General features: G+C 43.2%; 3 protein-coding genes across 3 annotated transcripts; all 3 read left to right on the forward strand.

Annotated features, from left to right (window-relative positions):
- Window positions 1–10,364: 10,364 nt before the first annotated feature.
- SEPMUDRAFT_32819 (uncharacterized protein) lies at window positions 10,365–10,532 on the forward strand (the record flags this gene model as incomplete). Its single annotated transcript, XM_016908510.1, has 1 exon — window positions 10,365–10,532. A coding segment is annotated over one exon (168 nt), but the record flags the coding sequence as incomplete, so codon positions are not given.
- A 5,066-nt stretch (window positions 10,533–15,598) lies between these two features.
- Window positions 15,599–16,138, forward strand: SEPMUDRAFT_103705 (uncharacterized protein; the record flags this gene model as incomplete). Its single annotated transcript, XM_016900512.1, has 2 exons — window positions 15,599–16,013; window positions 16,065–16,138. 2 exons carry the CDS (start codon window positions 15,599–15,601, stop codon window positions 16,136–16,138), a joined length of 489 nt encoding a protein of 162 aa, XP_016764429.1.
- A 946-nt stretch (window positions 16,139–17,084) lies between these two features.
- On the forward strand, window positions 17,085–18,585 carry SEPMUDRAFT_55502 (DNA repair family protein). The gene is made up of 7 exons (XM_016909363.1): window positions 17,085–17,445; window positions 17,513–17,568; window positions 17,631–17,888; window positions 17,940–18,069; window positions 18,125–18,204; window positions 18,255–18,297; window positions 18,359–18,585. Exons 1-7 carry the CDS (start codon window positions 17,113–17,115, stop codon window positions 18,461–18,463), a joined length of 1,005 nt encoding a protein of 334 aa, XP_016764430.1. The 5' UTR covers window positions 17,085–17,112; the 3' UTR covers window positions 18,464–18,585.
- The last annotated feature ends 431 nt before the right edge of the window (window positions 18,586–19,016 follow it).

Raw genomic sequence — 19,016 nt, forward strand, 5'->3', positions numbered from 1 at the left:
AGGTATAGTCGGCAGGTATTATTAGCTATAGAAGGAGATGTCGAAGTACTTACCGTAAACTCCTGAATTAATTTGCTTTTTCCTAATTCTCGTAGTCGGCAGGTATGGTCGGCAGCTATTGTTAGCGAGTTCAGGCAGTATGGTATATACGAGGCTTATTACTGTTCTAGAAGCGCTTACTATGTTTATTCTATATCTAGAAGAGGTTTTACGTAATACCTATCGCAATACCCATTGGGTATACCTATTGGGTTTTTTCCGTTGGGTTGTACCCAGCTTATAAGCTAGGTACCCACCTTATTTGCGGGGTTAGGTATTAACGTTGGGTTGTACCTAACCCATACCCAACCCAACCTATAACGAGGCCTAACTAGATACTAGTTCCCTGCCCTACCTTTTCAACTTTCTATACGCCGACTAGGCATCTCCGCTTCCTAGTATCTCTCTCCGTAGTACGGGCTCGTACTGCTTAATAGACACCTACTCTCCTTCTTCGTCGTCGTATAGTTAGGGGAGGGAGTAGCGTACCGTACTCGCTATATTGCGCCGCCGCCGCCGTCTAGTCTTTTATCTATAGCTAGGCCCCCCGCCGCCGCCGCCGTCTAATCCTTTATCTATAACTAGGCCCTCTATAGGCGTCGTTTTGGATACGCCCTACGCTTTTAATAGCGGCGGGTTAGTGCCGTCCGAGTTTAGCTACCCTAGGATTGTAACTATATTGCCGGCCGGGCGCCCCGGTGCCTAGTAATAGTTAGGCTAGAAAGTTTCTAATCCGACCGAAGGTTTTTAATCTATTATTTTTCGCTTTACCTCCTAGCGTTGTCCTCGCCCCCTTACGGTATATGCCGTATACTATATTCCTTACTACGGTCCTTATATCTAAGGGTCCCTACGATGCCTAACCGCTACTTTATATCGGTATCCTCGTACTATCCTTATTTATCTCGCCTATACGGGTAGCACTTCCTCGGGCGCGTTACTTTTCGTATTATTTGTTTGCTATAGCACTACCGTAAGCGCGCCGGTACTCCTACGAGCGCGAGTTACTTTCGCGTTATTCCGCGAGCGCGAGTTACTTTTCGCGTTATTCCGCGAGCGCGAGTTACTTTCGCGTTATTAGAGGGATAAGAGTGCCCTTTTCTTCCTTTTGAACTTACTCTTCTTCTTTAACCTACCTCCTTACCCGCCGTACCCCCTAGCCTATATTCTATATAGCTACTATCTCTACTACCTCGAAAGGAGCCGCGCCTATACTACGACCTACGCCTACGTTAAGAACGGAGCCGCGCTCGCGCGTACAACTATCGATTCCGCGCCTATACTACGACCTACGCCTATATTAGTAGCAGTGCTACGCCCCTACGCGTAACTATCTATCCTACTATAGCTAACTACAATATACCTACCTAACCCGAGACGGACGACGGCGATAGGTTAGAGTACTAGGTAACCGTTCGAGAAAGGAGACAAAGCTCGATGTTATTCTTAATTATAGTAGTAAGAATAGATACGTTATTATGCTCGGCGGAGGTAAGGAGTATCCTCTATAGAGTAACCGACCTAGACGCGGTCGCTACCCTATTGCTAACTCTCGATACGCTAGTTAGAACGGAAGTAGTACATATAGTATACTAACTCTGCGACGCGGCCTTAACTAGTTACGATACTATATATATATCGATTTGTAAGAAGTTCGTAGCTACGGCTCCGGACTAGGAGATTCTAGAAGGTAAACTAATCGTAGACGTATTCCCTAGTTTTGCGAAGGTAGTAGATCGAGGAAAGGAGGCCTGAAATCGACGAAGGACAGCTTGCTAGAACGTTATTAACCGATAGTTCGGTAGGGATGTCGCTGCCGCCTAGAGCTTCCTTACTAGTCCGGCGATATAGGAGGTTTTGCGTACTTATTCGTAGGCCTACGATCTAGGTAGTCTAGCGGCTCTTAGTTCTAATCGTAGGCAAATACTACGCGCTCTCGTAGAAGTAGTAGCGTAGCGATTGCTTACTCCTATTACTAGTCGATCGAAGATACCGGAGGTTATAGGGGGTAATTATATTCGTATATATATACTGCCTGCCGACAAGCAATTAGTAGAACCTAGGGAGGAGGCAGAACAATATATCCTACGGATACGATTTAGGTTCGTCTACGAGGGCGACTTCTATAAGATCGTAAGTAAGGGCTTTATTAAACCTACGCTAATACCTTTAGGGCTATCTATACCGCCGCCTCTACTACTATTGTCTAAGCAAGTCTAACTCTGTCTATACTAAGGACGCCGTAGGGAGCCGGACCTATTACTAGACTATAAAGAACCTCCGAGCAAGCGCTAACGTACGTTACGACCGTTAACGCCGGAGATACTATAGGTACCGGATAGTACTTCTAGTTAGAGCCCTATTAATACGCGTAATCCGTTAGGCCCCCGGGGCCTTACCGGGACGTACCGTATAGAGCCGGGCCTAGAGGCCGCGATCCCGACTACGGAGACAGAGCCGACCGAGGATACGACTAGCGAGGAGGTAGATAACGAGACCGGAGAGTTTACCTTTAACGAAGAGCTAGCTATAGACGTACTCGCTAAGGGGGGACAAGTTACGTCTCGTACGTATACGCCGTTATCTATATACTGTTATACTCTTTGCCCGGATACGACTAATCTATATCTTATTAGCCTATATATAGCTATACCCCTCTATTAATAGCTAGAGGATGTCGTCGACCGAGGCGTCCGGCTATATATAGTAGAGGATAGGCCTCGTTATAGGTTAGGTTAGGTATAGGTTAGGTACAACCCAACTTAAATACCTAACCCTACAAATAAGCTAGGTACCTAGCTTATAAGCGGGGTACAACCTAACGGTAAAAACCCAGTAGGTATACCTAATAGGTATTGCAATAGGTATTATATAATACGAGTTAAATACCTACAAAATAGTAGAAAGAAATATTAATAAGACATATATACCTACTACCTGATTCCTAGAGCGTAGAATTTGATAGGAATATATTCTATGTTTATTGCAGCTGCCGACTATATATACCGACTATATATACCAATCAAAAAGGGATCACTAGAATAATAAGGAAAGCTCTGAACAATTAATTATAGTTATAAGCTACTATATACTAAGGATAGAAACTACCTTAGTTCTTAGTAAGTAGCTAAGCATCTAGAGCAGCTTGCTCCTTCGCTTACTGCTTTAAGGCCTCTACCTTAGCGTCTTGTATCTTTTGATAAGCGCAAAGTTAATCCTCGAAATTCAGCTGCTACTAACGATGAAACTAACGCGCAATTTTCTTTGCGTCTCCCTCGAGAGTTTCCTAAGTAAGGCGTACGCTATCTTCTGAACGCTCTTTCGTAACAGTAAGCGCGTAAGCTGCCGCTACTAGCTTATTAGTATAGGCTTCTAGCCTCTGCTTAAGAGTTTGCTTATTATCGCTAGAATCATTATCTAGCTCTTCTTAATTATAACTAGCTTAAAAGTCTCGACCTTGAACATCTTGATCTTGCTTATCTTGCTCCTACTTATTATTATCCTACTTATTATCTAGGAGTAGCGGAGTATTATCCTAAGCTATTAAATTAGTATATTATAATTAATAATAAAAGAGGAATAACTTACTAAGAGTTGCCTACTAAGCAGTAGTATCCTCGCTATTATTGTTGTCTATAGTAGGATTCTGAGTAGCTTCTAGTATATCCTCGTTAGAATCGTCTTCAACAATTCGTCGAGGCTTCTTAGTTAGGAGAGGCTTCTTAGTTAGGAGAGGCTTGCATTTTAGCGTAGCCTTTGCTTTCAGCGCCTTAGTAGCCTTATTCTTCTTTAGCTCTGTATAGATGAAATTAGGATTAACAGGACTAGAATTGTAAGGGCAGACTACGAAATCGTCGGGCCAAACACCCTACTCCTTAAGAAGCGAGCGAAGACACTCTATATCTTTGCCTTAGAGTATAACGCGCTTAGCGTAAATAGCCAAAAGGTTGGCCGCTAGAGGAGGTAAGTAAGTAAGTAAGTAAGTAAGTAAGTAAGTAATTAATTAGAGAGAATAAGAAATAGGAAGACTTATAGGTAAAGATTCTTACTAAGAGAGACTTAGTATATTCTTGAAGAACGCTAAGAGCGCTTGCTTGAATGCGAAGAGGTATATTAGCCTAATCTATAACGAGCTCCTTAATAAGTCTAGCAAATAGGGTTTTCTTAATATAGAGTAGGCTCTCCTTCTAGTACTTCCTAATCTCTTTAAGAGCTAATGCTTTGAGGAAGTTAGTGCCGACTACAAATGCCGACTACAAATACCGACTACAGATCTGGATTCTAGAATTACTTACTACCTAGGGTATATCTATATCCCTTCTTAATACGAGCGCCTAGAAGCTTTTTACTACCTATACGCGAAGGAAGTCCCTTTCTACTAGTGCGAGGAGTCTTGCGAGCAATCGATTGTTTGCGCTTCTGCGCAATCGATATAGCCGAGGCCATTGTAGTAGATTGGTACGCTAGTATAGTATAGTAGCGGTAGTATAGTGTAGTATAGTAGCGGTAGTATAGTATAGTAGCGGTAGTGTAGTATAGTAGTGTAGTAGTGTAGTATAGTAGTATAGTAGTGTAGTGTAGTATAGTAGAGGTAGTAAGGAGAGAGAGAAAAGAAGGGGGCAATATTAATATAGTAAGTTAGGTTTTTTCTGAAGTAGAGAGTAACTTTGTATTATTAGGAGATAACCGCTCGGCCAATTAGAGGCTACGGATTGTTTGCTGCCTAAGTAATAATATATACGCACTTTATACGAGATCCAAATAAGGTTTTCGTATATAATCTTTAATTGCCGGGAGTGACCGGCAGGTACGGTCAGTAGGTACGGTCGGCAGGTAGGGTCGGCAGGTACGGTCGGTATAGGTAGTAAATATTATCGGAAAGTCTTCTCGGTAGGAGTCCTAATCCTTCCCCTAAGACATAGTCGGCAGACATAGTCGGCAGATATAGTCGGCAGATTCCTAAAAGCTTAAAAGTTATCTTTTCCGTTATTTTCCCCTAGGAAGCGCTTCCGAATCTATCGACAAAGTACTATATCCTTTTACTACAACGTTACTCGTTTCGTATATATTGCAAGTATATTAGAGACTTCGAACTCAAGTGTAAGAAACGCTTCCGTCGCTTCCTATAGATAGAGGAGGGCCTCTGCTTAGAACCGGTATACGCTACTCGAAGATTTACTTACGATATCTAAAGTAACTTCCCGACAGATCCTCTAGAATAGTAGTCGACGTATTAACAGCTCGGTCGTCTTCTAGTATCTCCTAATCTCGCGAAGAGTAGCTACACTAGGCTTTGTTCGTCGCTTAGTTCTCGCTTTAGGTACCTTTTGTATTATAGGCTTCTTCTACGGCCGTTAACTCCTTATCGGCCTCTTATTCCCTAGATAGGACTTTTTCGCGACTAGTTTCGTACGTCCCCGCCTCCTTTCGGCGAGGCTTTTACTTAGTCTAGGAGAGGCTGTCGGTTGAGGTAGTTGTCGTATACGCCGCCTAATCGGTATATCCGAATCTTCGCTAGTCTCCGGACTATAGATTACTAGACCTGTACCTTAATTTGCTTACCTTTCTTCCTTCTCTCTACTATAATTAGGATTATAGATTACTCCCGCAGTACCTTAAGTTACCTACTTGTCCTCCTTCTCTCCGCTATAATTAGGATCGTAGATTACTTTTGCGGTACCCTGAGTTCCCTGCTTTTCTTTCCCCTTTCCGAGATAGGATATCTTTTCGAGCGGCTCTATTCGTTCCTCCTATGTCCTATCTAACCACTTCTGAGTCCTTATATTAGTTCCGCTATCAAAAGCAGCCTTCGGAAGCCCTCTAGGTCTCGATTGTTCGTCCTATAGTAAATCGAGTCTATAGTCGAGTTGGTCGTCGTTATCCCTAGGGAGGGAGGCAGAGACGTAGGTAGAGAGGGAAACAGTATCTATATTAGGCATTTTGAGAGCTTTGAGTATATCTCGGTTGATTGACAAAGTTGACGATAGAGAAGAAAAGAGAGAAGGAAAATACGGGGGGTATAAGGAAAACCTGGAGTTTGCTAAGGCGCTTATCTCTAGAGTATATCGGATCTCGCAGGAAGGTAATTAGTAATCTATACAGGGATTCTATATATATCCTAAGGCCGCTAGTAGGGTATACGCCTTATACGCCGACTACGTCTGCCGAACACGTTCATCTATAGCTGTAGGACCTATTGTTTTCTCTAGGGCGGATATATAATTTAGACGCATATTTATATATAGGTCCTAGATATCTATACTTAATATATATATCGTTTTAACATAGATATCTATATACTATATATATATAACCCCTACTAGCAGTTGTCCTAGTAGTAGCGAACGAACGGACAATAACTTATATTTGAAATTAATAACGCCTAGGGGGGGCAACTTACGTATAGTTCTTATACTTATTATTTAGAATAACGTCGGCGGTATAGTAGTGCGGTAGAGTATTATTAGTCCGGAAGGATAGGTAGTATCGTTGCCCGGCGTAACTAATGCCGGGATTCGGCTGCTGCCTAAACCTTAAATTGCCCTAGTAGGGTAAATTTACTTTCTCTCTCTTACTTTACTACCTTACTACAATACCTCTACAATACCCGTACCTCCGTACCTTTACTAGCGCCGTCGATACCTACCTTCGTAATCAGACCGAGTTCTTCTTCAACTACTATACTAACATTAGAAACTATTACTATGCCGAAACGTAAGAGCAATACCCTAGAGGCACTAGCAAACAAGCGCGTAAAGCTCGGCGTAGCCTCGAAGTCACTCGAGGAGTACTCTCTTAAGCTAAATACTCTACAGGACAGAGAGCGTACTACCGTAATAGACAAAGAAAAGAGGGTATAGGATCGATACCGCAAAGCGTATAACGAATCCTTTACGCGATTTAAAAAGGCACAAATCAAGGAGTATACGAGCTTTAAGAGCCTTACTAAAGATAAGCAATAGGAACTTATCGAGGGCTAGAGAAAGATATATATAAAGGAGTATAATTAAAAAGCGTAAGTATAGTAGGCAGATATAGTCGGCGGATATAGTCGGCAGATTTGAGTACTAACTTCTGATTTAGTACAAAGAAGCAGACTAGAAAGAGTATAATACTTCCTCCCGACGAGTAGGCAAAGATTGATAAAGCCGACTAGTTTCTCGAACTCGGCGATATCGACTCTAAGGAACGATTGACATTCTAGAAAGAAGACCAGATTAAGTAGGAATAGGAGCATCTATCTGTTAGCGAGGAGTGCGACAAAGGCGTTAGCGGCCTTAGCAATTATTACCTTCCCTCGGAATTAGTTCTTAATCTATTCTCGACTCTATAGATAGAGGAAGCGAGGGCTAAGTCTATTAGTACCTTTGCTATCTAGGCATCCTCTTATACTTTTTCGACCGCCTACAATCAATAGCGCTCTTCTATTTACTACTTCTAGGACAAGATTGTTATCCTTAAGAACCTGGATATACTAAATAAGAAAGGTATAAAAGAGGTCTTGAAAATCGTTAGTAGCGAGACAATAAAGGTAAATATCTGCCGACTATATTTGCCGACTACAGAAACTAATCACAATTCCAGATTTATATTAAAGAAGTCCGAATACTATTACTATATAAGATCTTCTCGCCTATTAAGCGAGCCGTTTGCCGGAATGTCCTATCGTAGGATACTAAAGCTTAAGCCTACTATAGAGGGCGATTGCTAGGCCCTTCTTGGCTTATTCCCTCTACCTACGACTATACAGCTAACGGCTTTTTGCCTTTAAAGACAATAAAGGAGAATAAGCATCTCGCGAAGATAGCGTACAAGATGTATAAGAAAGAGAACTCTCTTATAAAGGAACAGATAATATAGCTAGTAGTAATAGATAGCCTTATCTATTGTAGCGTAAAAGAGTATACTAGTATTACTCTCGAAGCTATCCTGCTCCTCCTCCTCTAAGAAGACGAACTCTGCCTCTCGATTTCTGGTCTCGAGGAACTAGTTAAGAAGGACAAGAGACTAGCTACCCTTATTAAAGTTTAAGACTAAGAAGCGGAAGCGATAGGTAAATAGCAAGCGACGCCTGAACTAGGGTTTCGATAGGTTAGCTCGGATATAGCAGAATGTCGGTATATCCTGTTAGCTATACCCTTGTTATAGCGTAATACTATAATTAAGTATAGGAAATTCTCTTTCTTTTTCCCCTTTCTACTCCTACTTCTTCAAGATACCTCTAGACTTTTACGCTATTGTCGTCTATCTACTATGTTTTCGTCCTCCTTCTCGTCCTCCCTAGGAGTAGGAAGCTCCCGGCTCGAATCCTCCTCCTAGCCCGATACCTCTTCCGGGACCCCTACGCGATCGAGCGTACGGCTACGCTAGCGCTATAGGACGATACTTAACGCGCTATCGAGTCTAATACTAGGTCGACGCCGACGACAACCTGACGTTAGGCGGTATAGAACGAGACGGCCGAGTCCAGTAGAAGAGGAACTAGATAGTTCCCTTATTCTCCCTATCGAGCCTAATTATATAGGAGAGTAGGATATCAAGTCAAATTGCTAGCTATAGAGGCTTAGGTATAAGGACAACTTTGAGCGTTGGTACGAGATACGGTAGTGGAATTATACCGGAAAGCGCCTTAAAAAGCGGAACGGTCGTACTATATTCGATCGGTCCCTAATTACCTAGGGGAGTAAGTCTCGGACATCTTAGGTATAGGATTTCCTAGAGGAGGGAATGCTTTAAGAAGATACGACGCCTAAAGTCGTATATAGATGCTATAACGCTGTACTAAAACATCCAGTACTAAATACTAGTACAACATCTATCGAGAAGTATCTCGACTCCTCGAACTGCTAGGAGAAACAAGATAAGCGAGGGTTTATAAAGGAGATGTTTACGGCCGCGAAGCATCGACAAGTAAGTACTAACTAACGCCGACTATACCTGCCGACTACGTCTGTCGACTACGCTTAGCTACTTTTACTAAGACGATATTTCTAGACTGTTAGCAATCTACGGTAGACAAGGGACCTAGGCTATATACTAGACGATTTCCCGCGCCTATACTTTGAGATAATTGTCGACAACGGTCTACTATTCTAGTTCTTTGAACGACCCTCGGTAAAACAGACTTATATAGCACTTCTCCCGGGATAGGTCGAGACAATTCCGTTTAAATGCGCGTCGACATACCGAAGGATACTCGATACTAAGGTTATAGACTCCGCCGACTCCCTTAAAGCCCGTCTCGCTAGAAGATTTAAGATAGCTATCGCGTATAATAGTTAGCAATCTAGGACTATAAAAACCTTATTCCTAACTATATAGGTCTACTAGATTGACGACTAATAGACTTAGTACGAAGGGATACTTAGTTTCCCTTATATTACTAGCCGTTATACTAGTAATTATCTTGTAGAGATACTATTCGAGATCTTACAAGAGTTCGAGATTGAGCGCCGATTAACTGCTATTACGTACGACAACGCCTCTAACAATAAGATGCTATACAATGCGATATAAGGACACTTGCTCTACTATTATTACTCTCCTCTAATATTCTATAGTGTTTTAGCGATTGATACTTGTTAAGAGAGGTACGGTATAACGGTTACTAAGCTACTAATAAGCTTAGAGCAGCTACCTCTCTATCTACGTACGGAGACTAGTCCCGAATTAGAGATAGGAGAGGAAGAGGAGGAGGCAATTGCGGAGTATAATCGAGGTAGCTATCCGGAGCGATTTCCCTACTTTACCTATACTGCTCAACTTCCCCTAAAGGCCTTTTTCGACCGCCTAGGGCTTTGTCCTACGAACGACCTTTCCGAATTCTAGGATTACGACAAGGATAGAAAGATATTATAGAGAAGAAGAGTCTAGAGCAAGTAAATCAGCCGTCCTTAAGCTAATAGTATGCCCTATCTTCTTTTGAAGGTAAGATTAGTGTCTACGCCTAATAAACTATAAACCCTTCTACCTCGAAAGTATAGTCGACTCGCGTAGTCGGCAGTAATAGTCGGCAGTTCGTTACTCTAGCTAATCTTGATCTCTAGATCCGGAAGCTTTATATCTTTATTAACTCGAGCTCCTAAAGGTTCGAACAGTTTATCGACCTCTAGAAAGAGATACTTCAAAAGAAGCAGCTATTTGTAAAGCACCGTCGGTAGAGAGGCGTTCAAGATCGTATCCTAAGGGTCGTTTAAGACGTAAAGACAAGGTAGTCCTTAATAACGTTAATACTCGATCGCTTTAGCAGACTCTAAGTAGTTATTAAATCTTATATCGAGCGACTTGACCTAGGTAAAGATATAGGCATCGATTCCGAAGAATAGCAAAGGGTAGAGTACCTTATCGACCTTACGAAACTATTTGCAGCGGCGACAGCGGTAATTAGAACTACGAAAGGTCCGACGATTTACCTTGTCCTCGTATACTATAACAAGCTTTTCGATATTCTAGAGGAGGCGATAAAGCGACTTAAGAATAAGAGGATACCCTAGAAGAAGGATATCTTTCAGGTATACGAGGCTGCTTAGGCTAAGCTAGAGAAATATTATCGAGATACCTAGGATCGATTTAGCGATTACTACGGTATTAGCGTCCTCCTTACCCCCTGCCTAAAGCGGAAGTTCTAGGTACGCGATGACTTTAGGGATAAAAGTTACTACGCGTATTACGAGGGTAAGCTAAGGGCAGAGTAGGAGAAGAGCTATCGTTTATTATCGAGTACCTCTACCTAGTAGGGCCGTTTTAGAAGGAGTCGGTATAAAGGCTATATCGACTTTACTCTTAGTAGGAGTATAGAGTCTTCTTAAAGTCAAAGATGTAGTACTAACGAGGATAACGAGCTCGCCGACTATTTGGACGCTGATATAGATAAAGGGGATCTATTCGAGGTACTAAAGACGTAGTCTTTAATAGAGTCTAAGTACCCTACTCTCGTATTAATAGCGCGGGATATTCTCTGTATTCCTACTGCCGGAGTTAGGTATAAGCGCGATTTTAGTATCGCTCGATACTAAAGTCGTTTTAATCGCTAATATACCGTAGCAACATTCTCTAGATTAATAGTATCTCGTTTTCGCTATCGGGACGATAAGTACGATACTAGAGTTCTTATCGCCTAGGAGGCTATAGAGGTTTCCTAAGCGCTTCTTAGTACTCTAACTTTATAGGAGATCCTTAGTAAAGACCGAGAGCAGACGAAAGATCTTATAGAACGGATTAGTAACTTAGATACGATTAGCGATAACGAGGGTAATATAGTAGAGGAGCTAAGGCGATTAGTACGCCTAAGCTTCAAGCTTGCGCAAGAGTGCCTCCGGGATGCTACGAGACGATTATAGGGAGATTGCTTTAAGCTTATATAAAGTTTACCTGCCGACTATATTTACCGACTATATTTCTTAAGATTCAAAATATCACAACTTGTAGTATAGCGTATATATAATTCTGAGTTTCTTTATTTAATTTAACTATAATCTTTACTTTCGTATCTATATCGGGTTTATGTACAGTTTCTTTTCTTATGCCTAGTCTAAATAAATCGCTTCTTCGCTCTCGTTAGGGTACCCGGTTTCTAGGTTTTTTTTTTATTTACGAAGATTCAATACCTAATAGGTACGCAATACCTACTAGGTATCGTAATACCTACTAGGTTTGTACCCAACCCGATAGGTTAGGTATACCTAGCTAAATACCTATACCTATTGGGTATTGCTAATACCCAACCTACCCTACATACCTACTAGGGTAGGTTGTACCTATAATAAGGCCTAGTAGAGGAGGACCCGGTTCCGTTATACCGGTACTATACTAGGGTATTTATAAGCCGTAGGTTCGGACTTAAGTCGAATATCGCTATAGCTCTACTAACTACTCGTATTGCCGAAGTCTATAGAGCTTATATTAATAGCTAGTTTCTAGAATATTAGTATTAGTACCCGGAATTCTTCTCCCTAGCCTACTATCTAAGGTATATAGGTAATGCGCTTAGTCTATATACGTTCCTATCTCGAATATATACAGGAATGCTAGTTACTCCCTCCGCTACGCCTAACGTAGAAACCTTAGTTACTAAGCTCCGATTATTTATAATTAACGCTAGCGATTAGGCTACGTTCGATCTTACCGGCTTAGTTACGAAGGAAGGGGTTTTTAGGTATACCGAGACGATCTTCGGGGATATCGAATATAAGTTCGATATATACTTATAGCACCTCCGTCGTATGAATAGTCGCTCTAACCTAGAGTAGAACAGGTCGTAGATATATAGCGTAATTTAGTAGCTCGTCCGCTAGGACATCTTATACTAGGCTTTGTACGCTTCTTTACGTACGGACGGTAATTACCGTTTGGTGTCTTATCCTTATTACGCGAAGTACTAGTACGGCGACGACAAGGGTAACGAGAATATAAGTCGTAATAGCTTTAAGTATATAGACTACAATGTTATAGATCTTGTAGTAGGCAAAGGTACTAGTTAGATCTAAGGCTCGGTATCGTTCGATAACGAGACTTATAAGGACTATACTATACTTGTTTAGGGAATGTACTAGGACGAGACGTTTCGTAAGTAGGTAGAGGTAAACCGCGCCGCCGGTCGTTTGCAGAATAGCCGGATCTACAACATTACGGATAAGGAGCTCGGGTCTAAGCTAAGAAAGAAGATAGGTCTAGATTAGTAGCTAACTCCGGTCTAGCGATATAGCGTCCGTATTACCGACCCCCGTATTCCTTATAGCGCGCTACCTTCGTAGGGCGTACAACGTACGATCCTCCTTTAGTTCGTAGCTATTACTAACGTAGAAACTAGAGAGATAGAGAACCCGAAAATAGGGACCCTTTAGTAGATCGCGGAGGTATACCGAATAATAACTACGCTACTATCTAGCCCGTCGGGCTACCCTAATATATATAGTCCAATTCCGTACCGATTTCCTACCGTAGCCTAGTTAGATAGCCTTAGCCTAATCTTAGATGCTCTAGTTAGTTACAAATCTTAGGCCGACATAGACGTAATAAACGAGTTAAACTATATTGCTTATATAAAATCTCTTGCTAAGTAGGAGGCGTATAAGCTTAAGTAGTAGGCGAACGCTATTAAGAGGTACGAGAAGGTTTTCGACTATATTCGTAATTCTGAAGTACTACTCTTTAGGAACGCTAGTTACTTCCGCTATAGAGGTAACTTTAAGTTTCGACCGTAGCCTAATTTTTCTACTCTCGACTCTAAGTATATAGAGGAAGGCTCCGGTACTATACTTAAGGGCGATGTATCCTAGATAGAATAGGTAGTATATTAGTTAGGCCCCCGGGGCCTAACCGGGAGCTTCCGAATATAGGAAGGGTTTAGGTTTTTACGGTTAGGTGCCTTGTTTTCGACGGGTCGTTTAGGTCTGCTTTTCTATATATAATCGTTAGATAGGGGGGGGGAGGGTTAGTTATACCTATGTCTACGGAATAGACATATAGGTAGGGGAGGGTATATTAAGCGGCTAGGCGTGTTTCTTTTACGTAGGGCGTTAGGGTAGAGCCGAGAGCCGGACGGCCTAGGAGGGCCGTACTACTTCCGGCGGGTAGCTATATAGGGTAGTTTTCTTCTTTTTAGGACAGAGGAGAGGACGGACATAATCAGGACGTAGACGTACGGATACCTACTCTACTATAATTGATATCGTTACCCTATAGTACGCTTTGTCTTCTAATATTACCTTTCCTACTACTTACGGGCATCTCCGCGTCCTTCCGGATCTCTACCTATCCTACCCCTTTTACTACGGAGCTACGCCGTAACCTACCGCGAGCCGAGCCTATCCGATCGTCTACCCGAGGACGGTAGTAGGAGAGAGGGCTTTATAGTAATACTACTTACTAAGAAGTAAGGTAGTTTCTATCCTTAGTATATAGTAGCTTATAACTATAATCAATTGGTTAGAGCTTTCCTTTCTAGTAATCTCTTTTTAGTCTATATGTATAGTCGGTATATATAGTCGGCAGCTATAGTAAGTATAAAATATTTTCCTATTAAAATCTGCGCTCTAGGAATCAGATAGTAGGTATATATGCCTTATTTATATTATTTTCTACTATTTCGTAGATATTCAACTCGTATTATGTAATACCTATTGCAATACCTATTAGGTATACCTACTAGGTTTTTACCGTTAGGTTGTACCCCGCTTATAAGCTAGGTACCTAGCTTATTTGTAGGGTTAGGTATTTAAGTTAGGTTGTACCTAACCTATACCTAACCTAACCTATAACGAGGCCTATATAGCGCGATAGATATATAGCGTAATAGATATAGCGTAATAGACATAGCGTAATATAGGCTATTAGAGCTATATAGATAGCTTATATATATAATATATATCCTCTACTTACTATATATCCCTCCTAAACTACTTATTTCTTATAAATATATAGGTACGTATAGCCGAAATTAGTAAAATCATCGTTACTATTTTACTTTTACTTTTACTAATTACTAATCCTCAAAGGTTATAAGTAAAAGTAAAAGTAAAAGTAAAAGTAACCAAGGGATTAGTAAAAAGTAATTACTTATTAGTAATTACTTTTACTATTTTACTAAGGTTTGGACATCACTAGCCCGTAGGACATATTACTTGGCAGAAGGTTTCGATTCTACGAGCCGAGCAGTAGGATCTTAAACCGGCACTCCAGAAGTACAAAGCGGCTATATCTAAGTTGCCTTCCGAGCTCTGTATCTCTTCCGGTAGAAGCTCCTGCTAGCGATAACGATGGCCGTACCTGTCCTCTAGGGGGTATAGACTTTGGCTAGGACCAGTACTAGCTTGACGGAATCCGACATCATGTCTTATGAGAAATACAGAGGGCTTACATTCCGCACTCTATACTGTCGGCAGTACGAGAAGGAGGGATTAGTGTGCCTGGCCTATCCGGCAAATCTGTTTGGCTTTCGCGACCTTGACTATAGGATAGAGGGTCTGGTTCTGGTCTCTTATTTGGCTTTCGCAACCTTGACCCTAGGGGAGAGGGTCTGGTTCTGGAATTTCTGGTCTTCGATTACGCGGAGCGCGTCCGGGCTTTCAATGTCGATGGCTGCACGGGACGTGGTAGATCATATAATCTGACAGTATTGCTCTACCCTCTTTCCAGATTTCACCGGGCTCTTTTCATATTCGGGCGCGTGAAGGATCGTATGTCTCGCGTTCTCTCTAGTCAGGTACAGTCGTACATCTCCGCTCGAAAGATTTCGAGCTGCGATGACTTCTGTGCATGCGGGATGTATCTGTTGCACTTTCTGTACGATCGCTTCGGCGGGTAGCTTTTGCACCTCCTCTCTATCTTTGACGACTCCTAGCCGGATGGTAATCTCTGCAGTCGTATACAGGGCTAGGATCCTAGCTATACGGAAAGTTCCGTAACACATATCTGTCTTGAACAAACTTATTTAGCCTTAGAAGGGTATTATAAGTTAGGAGTTGCTCATAACATTATATATACTTACCTCTGTACGCCTTACTTTGCCTACCTCTTCTTATCTACTACACACTACTCTTCGTCCTCTCGTACAAGCACAATGCTCCTTAGTCTTTTCATTACCATTACTCTCGCCTGCTTCAGCAACGCCCAAGCATGCGGTAGCATTACTTGCGGTGCAAATGAAGAACGCGTAGAGATTGGCGGAATGCTCGCGTTCGACGATCTACCAGGCCTCCCTATACGACCAGGCACAAATGTGGTTGTAGGCTGGCCACGTCAAGGACGGCGTGGTTTAACGATAGCCTACGGCAATCCGACCGGCGTCACAATAGGAATTACTATCAACAGTATACTCCGAGATACTGGTGTTTCATTTACGGCTACACCCGCAATCGGCTACACAGAGATTACTCTCGATGCCGATCCGCGCCATTATTTCGGACATCCAGTGGAGATTCTTATTACCTACATCCCTGACTTCCCTCCTGCAGAAAACACTATTGGAAGCAGTTGTACGTATAATAAGAGGCACAGAAAGTCGGAGATACTAACGTAAAGTCTAGTCCGAACAACTCCTTCTGGTCCTTCGTGCGATGGAAAATGCGGTGTCAAAGAAGGCCATCTGACAGGTTATTAAGAGCGCGATGTTGTTACGGTTTGGGTCGCCGTCACATATCATTGGATAAACATGTCGTCAAGTGTCAGGAGGATGGGCGAGGAGAACGATCGCACATGTCGCGACGAGCGTTCGTGTCGCAGTAAGGACGGCTAGCGCGGCACATTTCCCTTGTATGTAGCAGCGATGAGTATCGCCTCTCTAGATAGTCATCGCGTACAACTCACTGTTCTGTCTCACTGATGCGAATACTGAGATCCCAACCCCGTTTCTCTTCATCATCAGCCCTCCGCTCATAACCTAACAGGTGTCTGGCCGGCGAGGAGGGAGGGACGCGACGTCGACAACTAACGCTGCCCAAGCTGCAGAAGCAGCAGCTCACGGTTCGGGTAGCTTCCTGGTAGCGAAGATGGATGATATAGGTAGTAGAAGTGTTAAAAAACGACATAAACAACAACAAGAGTGATGAATGTATTCGGGTAGGAGGTGAGGTGGGTGCCGGGCGGATCGCGCCGGTTTAGTATGCGACCTGTCAACCTGTGCGACCGGGCTTGCCGACATCGACGCGGGGGTGCCAAGCCCAGAGATGGGAGAAAGGGCGGTAGATGAAGAGGGCAACTACCTGTAGGTAGTAACGAGAGCACGTAGCCTAGAGCCTCAAGACGCTCCTTAGCTGATCGACCAACATGAGGAAGAGGTAGAGAAGCAGAGGCAGGAGATCGGTGCTCTCCGTAGCGAGATCGAACCGCCAATTTGGGAAACGCCACTTTGGCCTTTCGTCTACGACGCGTTTGTTTGGTGTCGAGGACTCGAGATGTTGTCTTTGCGTCATCAAACCTTTACACAAAGTTCTACGAAGTACATGTATATATACCTTAAGGTACCTGTAGGTACATATCTTGGGCAACTACAACATATATTGTACATATACCTATAACCTGGAATTCCTTCTTCCTACCTGAAGTTTCAACATTGTGTCAGACACTGAACCATCAATGTCAAAACGTGTACGAACTCTCGACAGCTTCTTCAGCCCACCACCACTGAAAAGACCCAAGGCAGCCCAAAATGTTACTGGAGAAGAGCAACGCGATGAACATGGCGACACGAAGGGCGTGTCCGCAGCTTACTCTCGGCATGCAACATACCCATTCTCAATAACTCACCTGCCCATGGAGCTGCGAGAAATCCTCAACTTTGTCCCAGCTGCTGAAGCTCGTGCGATCAATGACCAACCTGAGCTGGATCTTTTATCCTTCACTCCTTTCATACCTAAAGCGGCACAAGTTGAACTCTTCGAATTTCTACGCGCAGAGTTGCCGTTTTACGTGAGTTTCTTGTTACAGTCCTCGAAAAATGGAAGCTGCCCGAAGCTAACATTGGTTGACTTGGAAGAGAGTGAAATACACCATCAAACGCGGGCCGGTAGAGACTGTGATCAACACACCGAGGTGAGGGTTGAGAGGCAATGAATATAAGAGCGCAAGTACTTACCAAGGTTTATTCCTGAAAGATTTACGACGGTTTTCGGCGTGGACGACACTGCTCGGTTCAGAGACGGTCAACTCACGCACGCGATCTCTGGCAGTCCTCTTGCAAAGGACAGCTACAAATGCTGCCCTCGACCTCTGCCCCAATGTCTGGATGTGCTCCGGGAACTGACAGAAAACGCCACCGGCTGTAGATTTAATTTTGCCCTGGTCAATTACTATGCCACTGGTTCTGATAGCATCAGCTATCACAGCGATGATGAGCGATTCCTAGGAGCCGAGTAAGGTCTTGAATAGCATACCTTCGTGGACCGTTACTGACCATGTCGTAGCCCTGCTATAGCATCATTCACACTTGGCCAGGCTCGTGACTTCCTGCTCAAGCATAAGCCGACGCCGATGAACCATACATCAGAGACCAAGCCTACAAAGATGCCACTTGGTCCCGGTGATATGCTGCTGGTACGTACGCCTGAGCTCTTGTCCGGCATATGCTGATCTGCAAATGTGCGAGTAGATGCGAGGCAAGACCCAGAGTAACTGGTTACACAGCATACCCAAGCGCCAGGGTAAAGATGCCCACAAGGGCCGTATCAAGTCAGTGCCTATTCTTCGCCGCCATGTGATATGATTCTGATAATAGCCAGCATAACATTCCGCAGGGCATTGATCCGAGCAGGAACCGAAAATGTAAGAGCACAAGGACACTGTCCTGACATGGCAGGTTTTCGCTGACGGCTTTCCCCTCCAGTACTATCGTTACAACGTCGGAGATGGCATTGCGTATAGATGGTCGGCTTCGAAGCGTGAGATGGTTCCTGATAGCGCGATGTCGTCTTCTAGTACCGAAGTATGACATGCGGTGCATATGTGTACGTTCTCTCCTGATGGATTGGGGTGATGCCACTTCTGAAATGCTGTCACGAGTTGCCAAGATGTATGCAACACTGCAGTCCACGGGAATGACGCAACTCTCGCCGGAGATTTTGGCAATACGCACGTCCCCTGCAACAGAGTGCTATGCTATCGATTATGTTTTATGCGACGGGCACTATACCGCAGATGTGACGCTTCTTCGCCGACTGGAGTAAGCGAGATCGGGGACTACAGTAGATGTATGTAGATGGCAGGAGGTGTGATTGTGATGTGTGACTACATGTACCTGAGATTATTTAAGATAGACCGTTCCATTATGCAAACCAGTGGACATCGAGCTGTATGTACCTACATGTCTGGTACCTTACTATAGGGTAGATAAGGTACCTAAGCAGTAAGCACATCGCTGTGTTACTGGCGATAGGTTATCTTATCGTGAATTGACATATACTGTATAACTTTTCACTTGCTCTTCAATTGCACTAACGGAATACGTTTCCGAGTAACCTTGACATAATGAACACCCTGGCCGA

Source organism: Sphaerulina musiva (genome assembly GCF_000320565.1).
Source record: "Sphaerulina musiva SO2202 unplaced genomic scaffold SEPMUscaffold_1, whole genome shotgun sequence".
Classification (NCBI taxonomy): Eukaryota; Fungi; Ascomycota; class Dothideomycetes; order Mycosphaerellales; family Mycosphaerellaceae; genus Sphaerulina; species Sphaerulina musiva.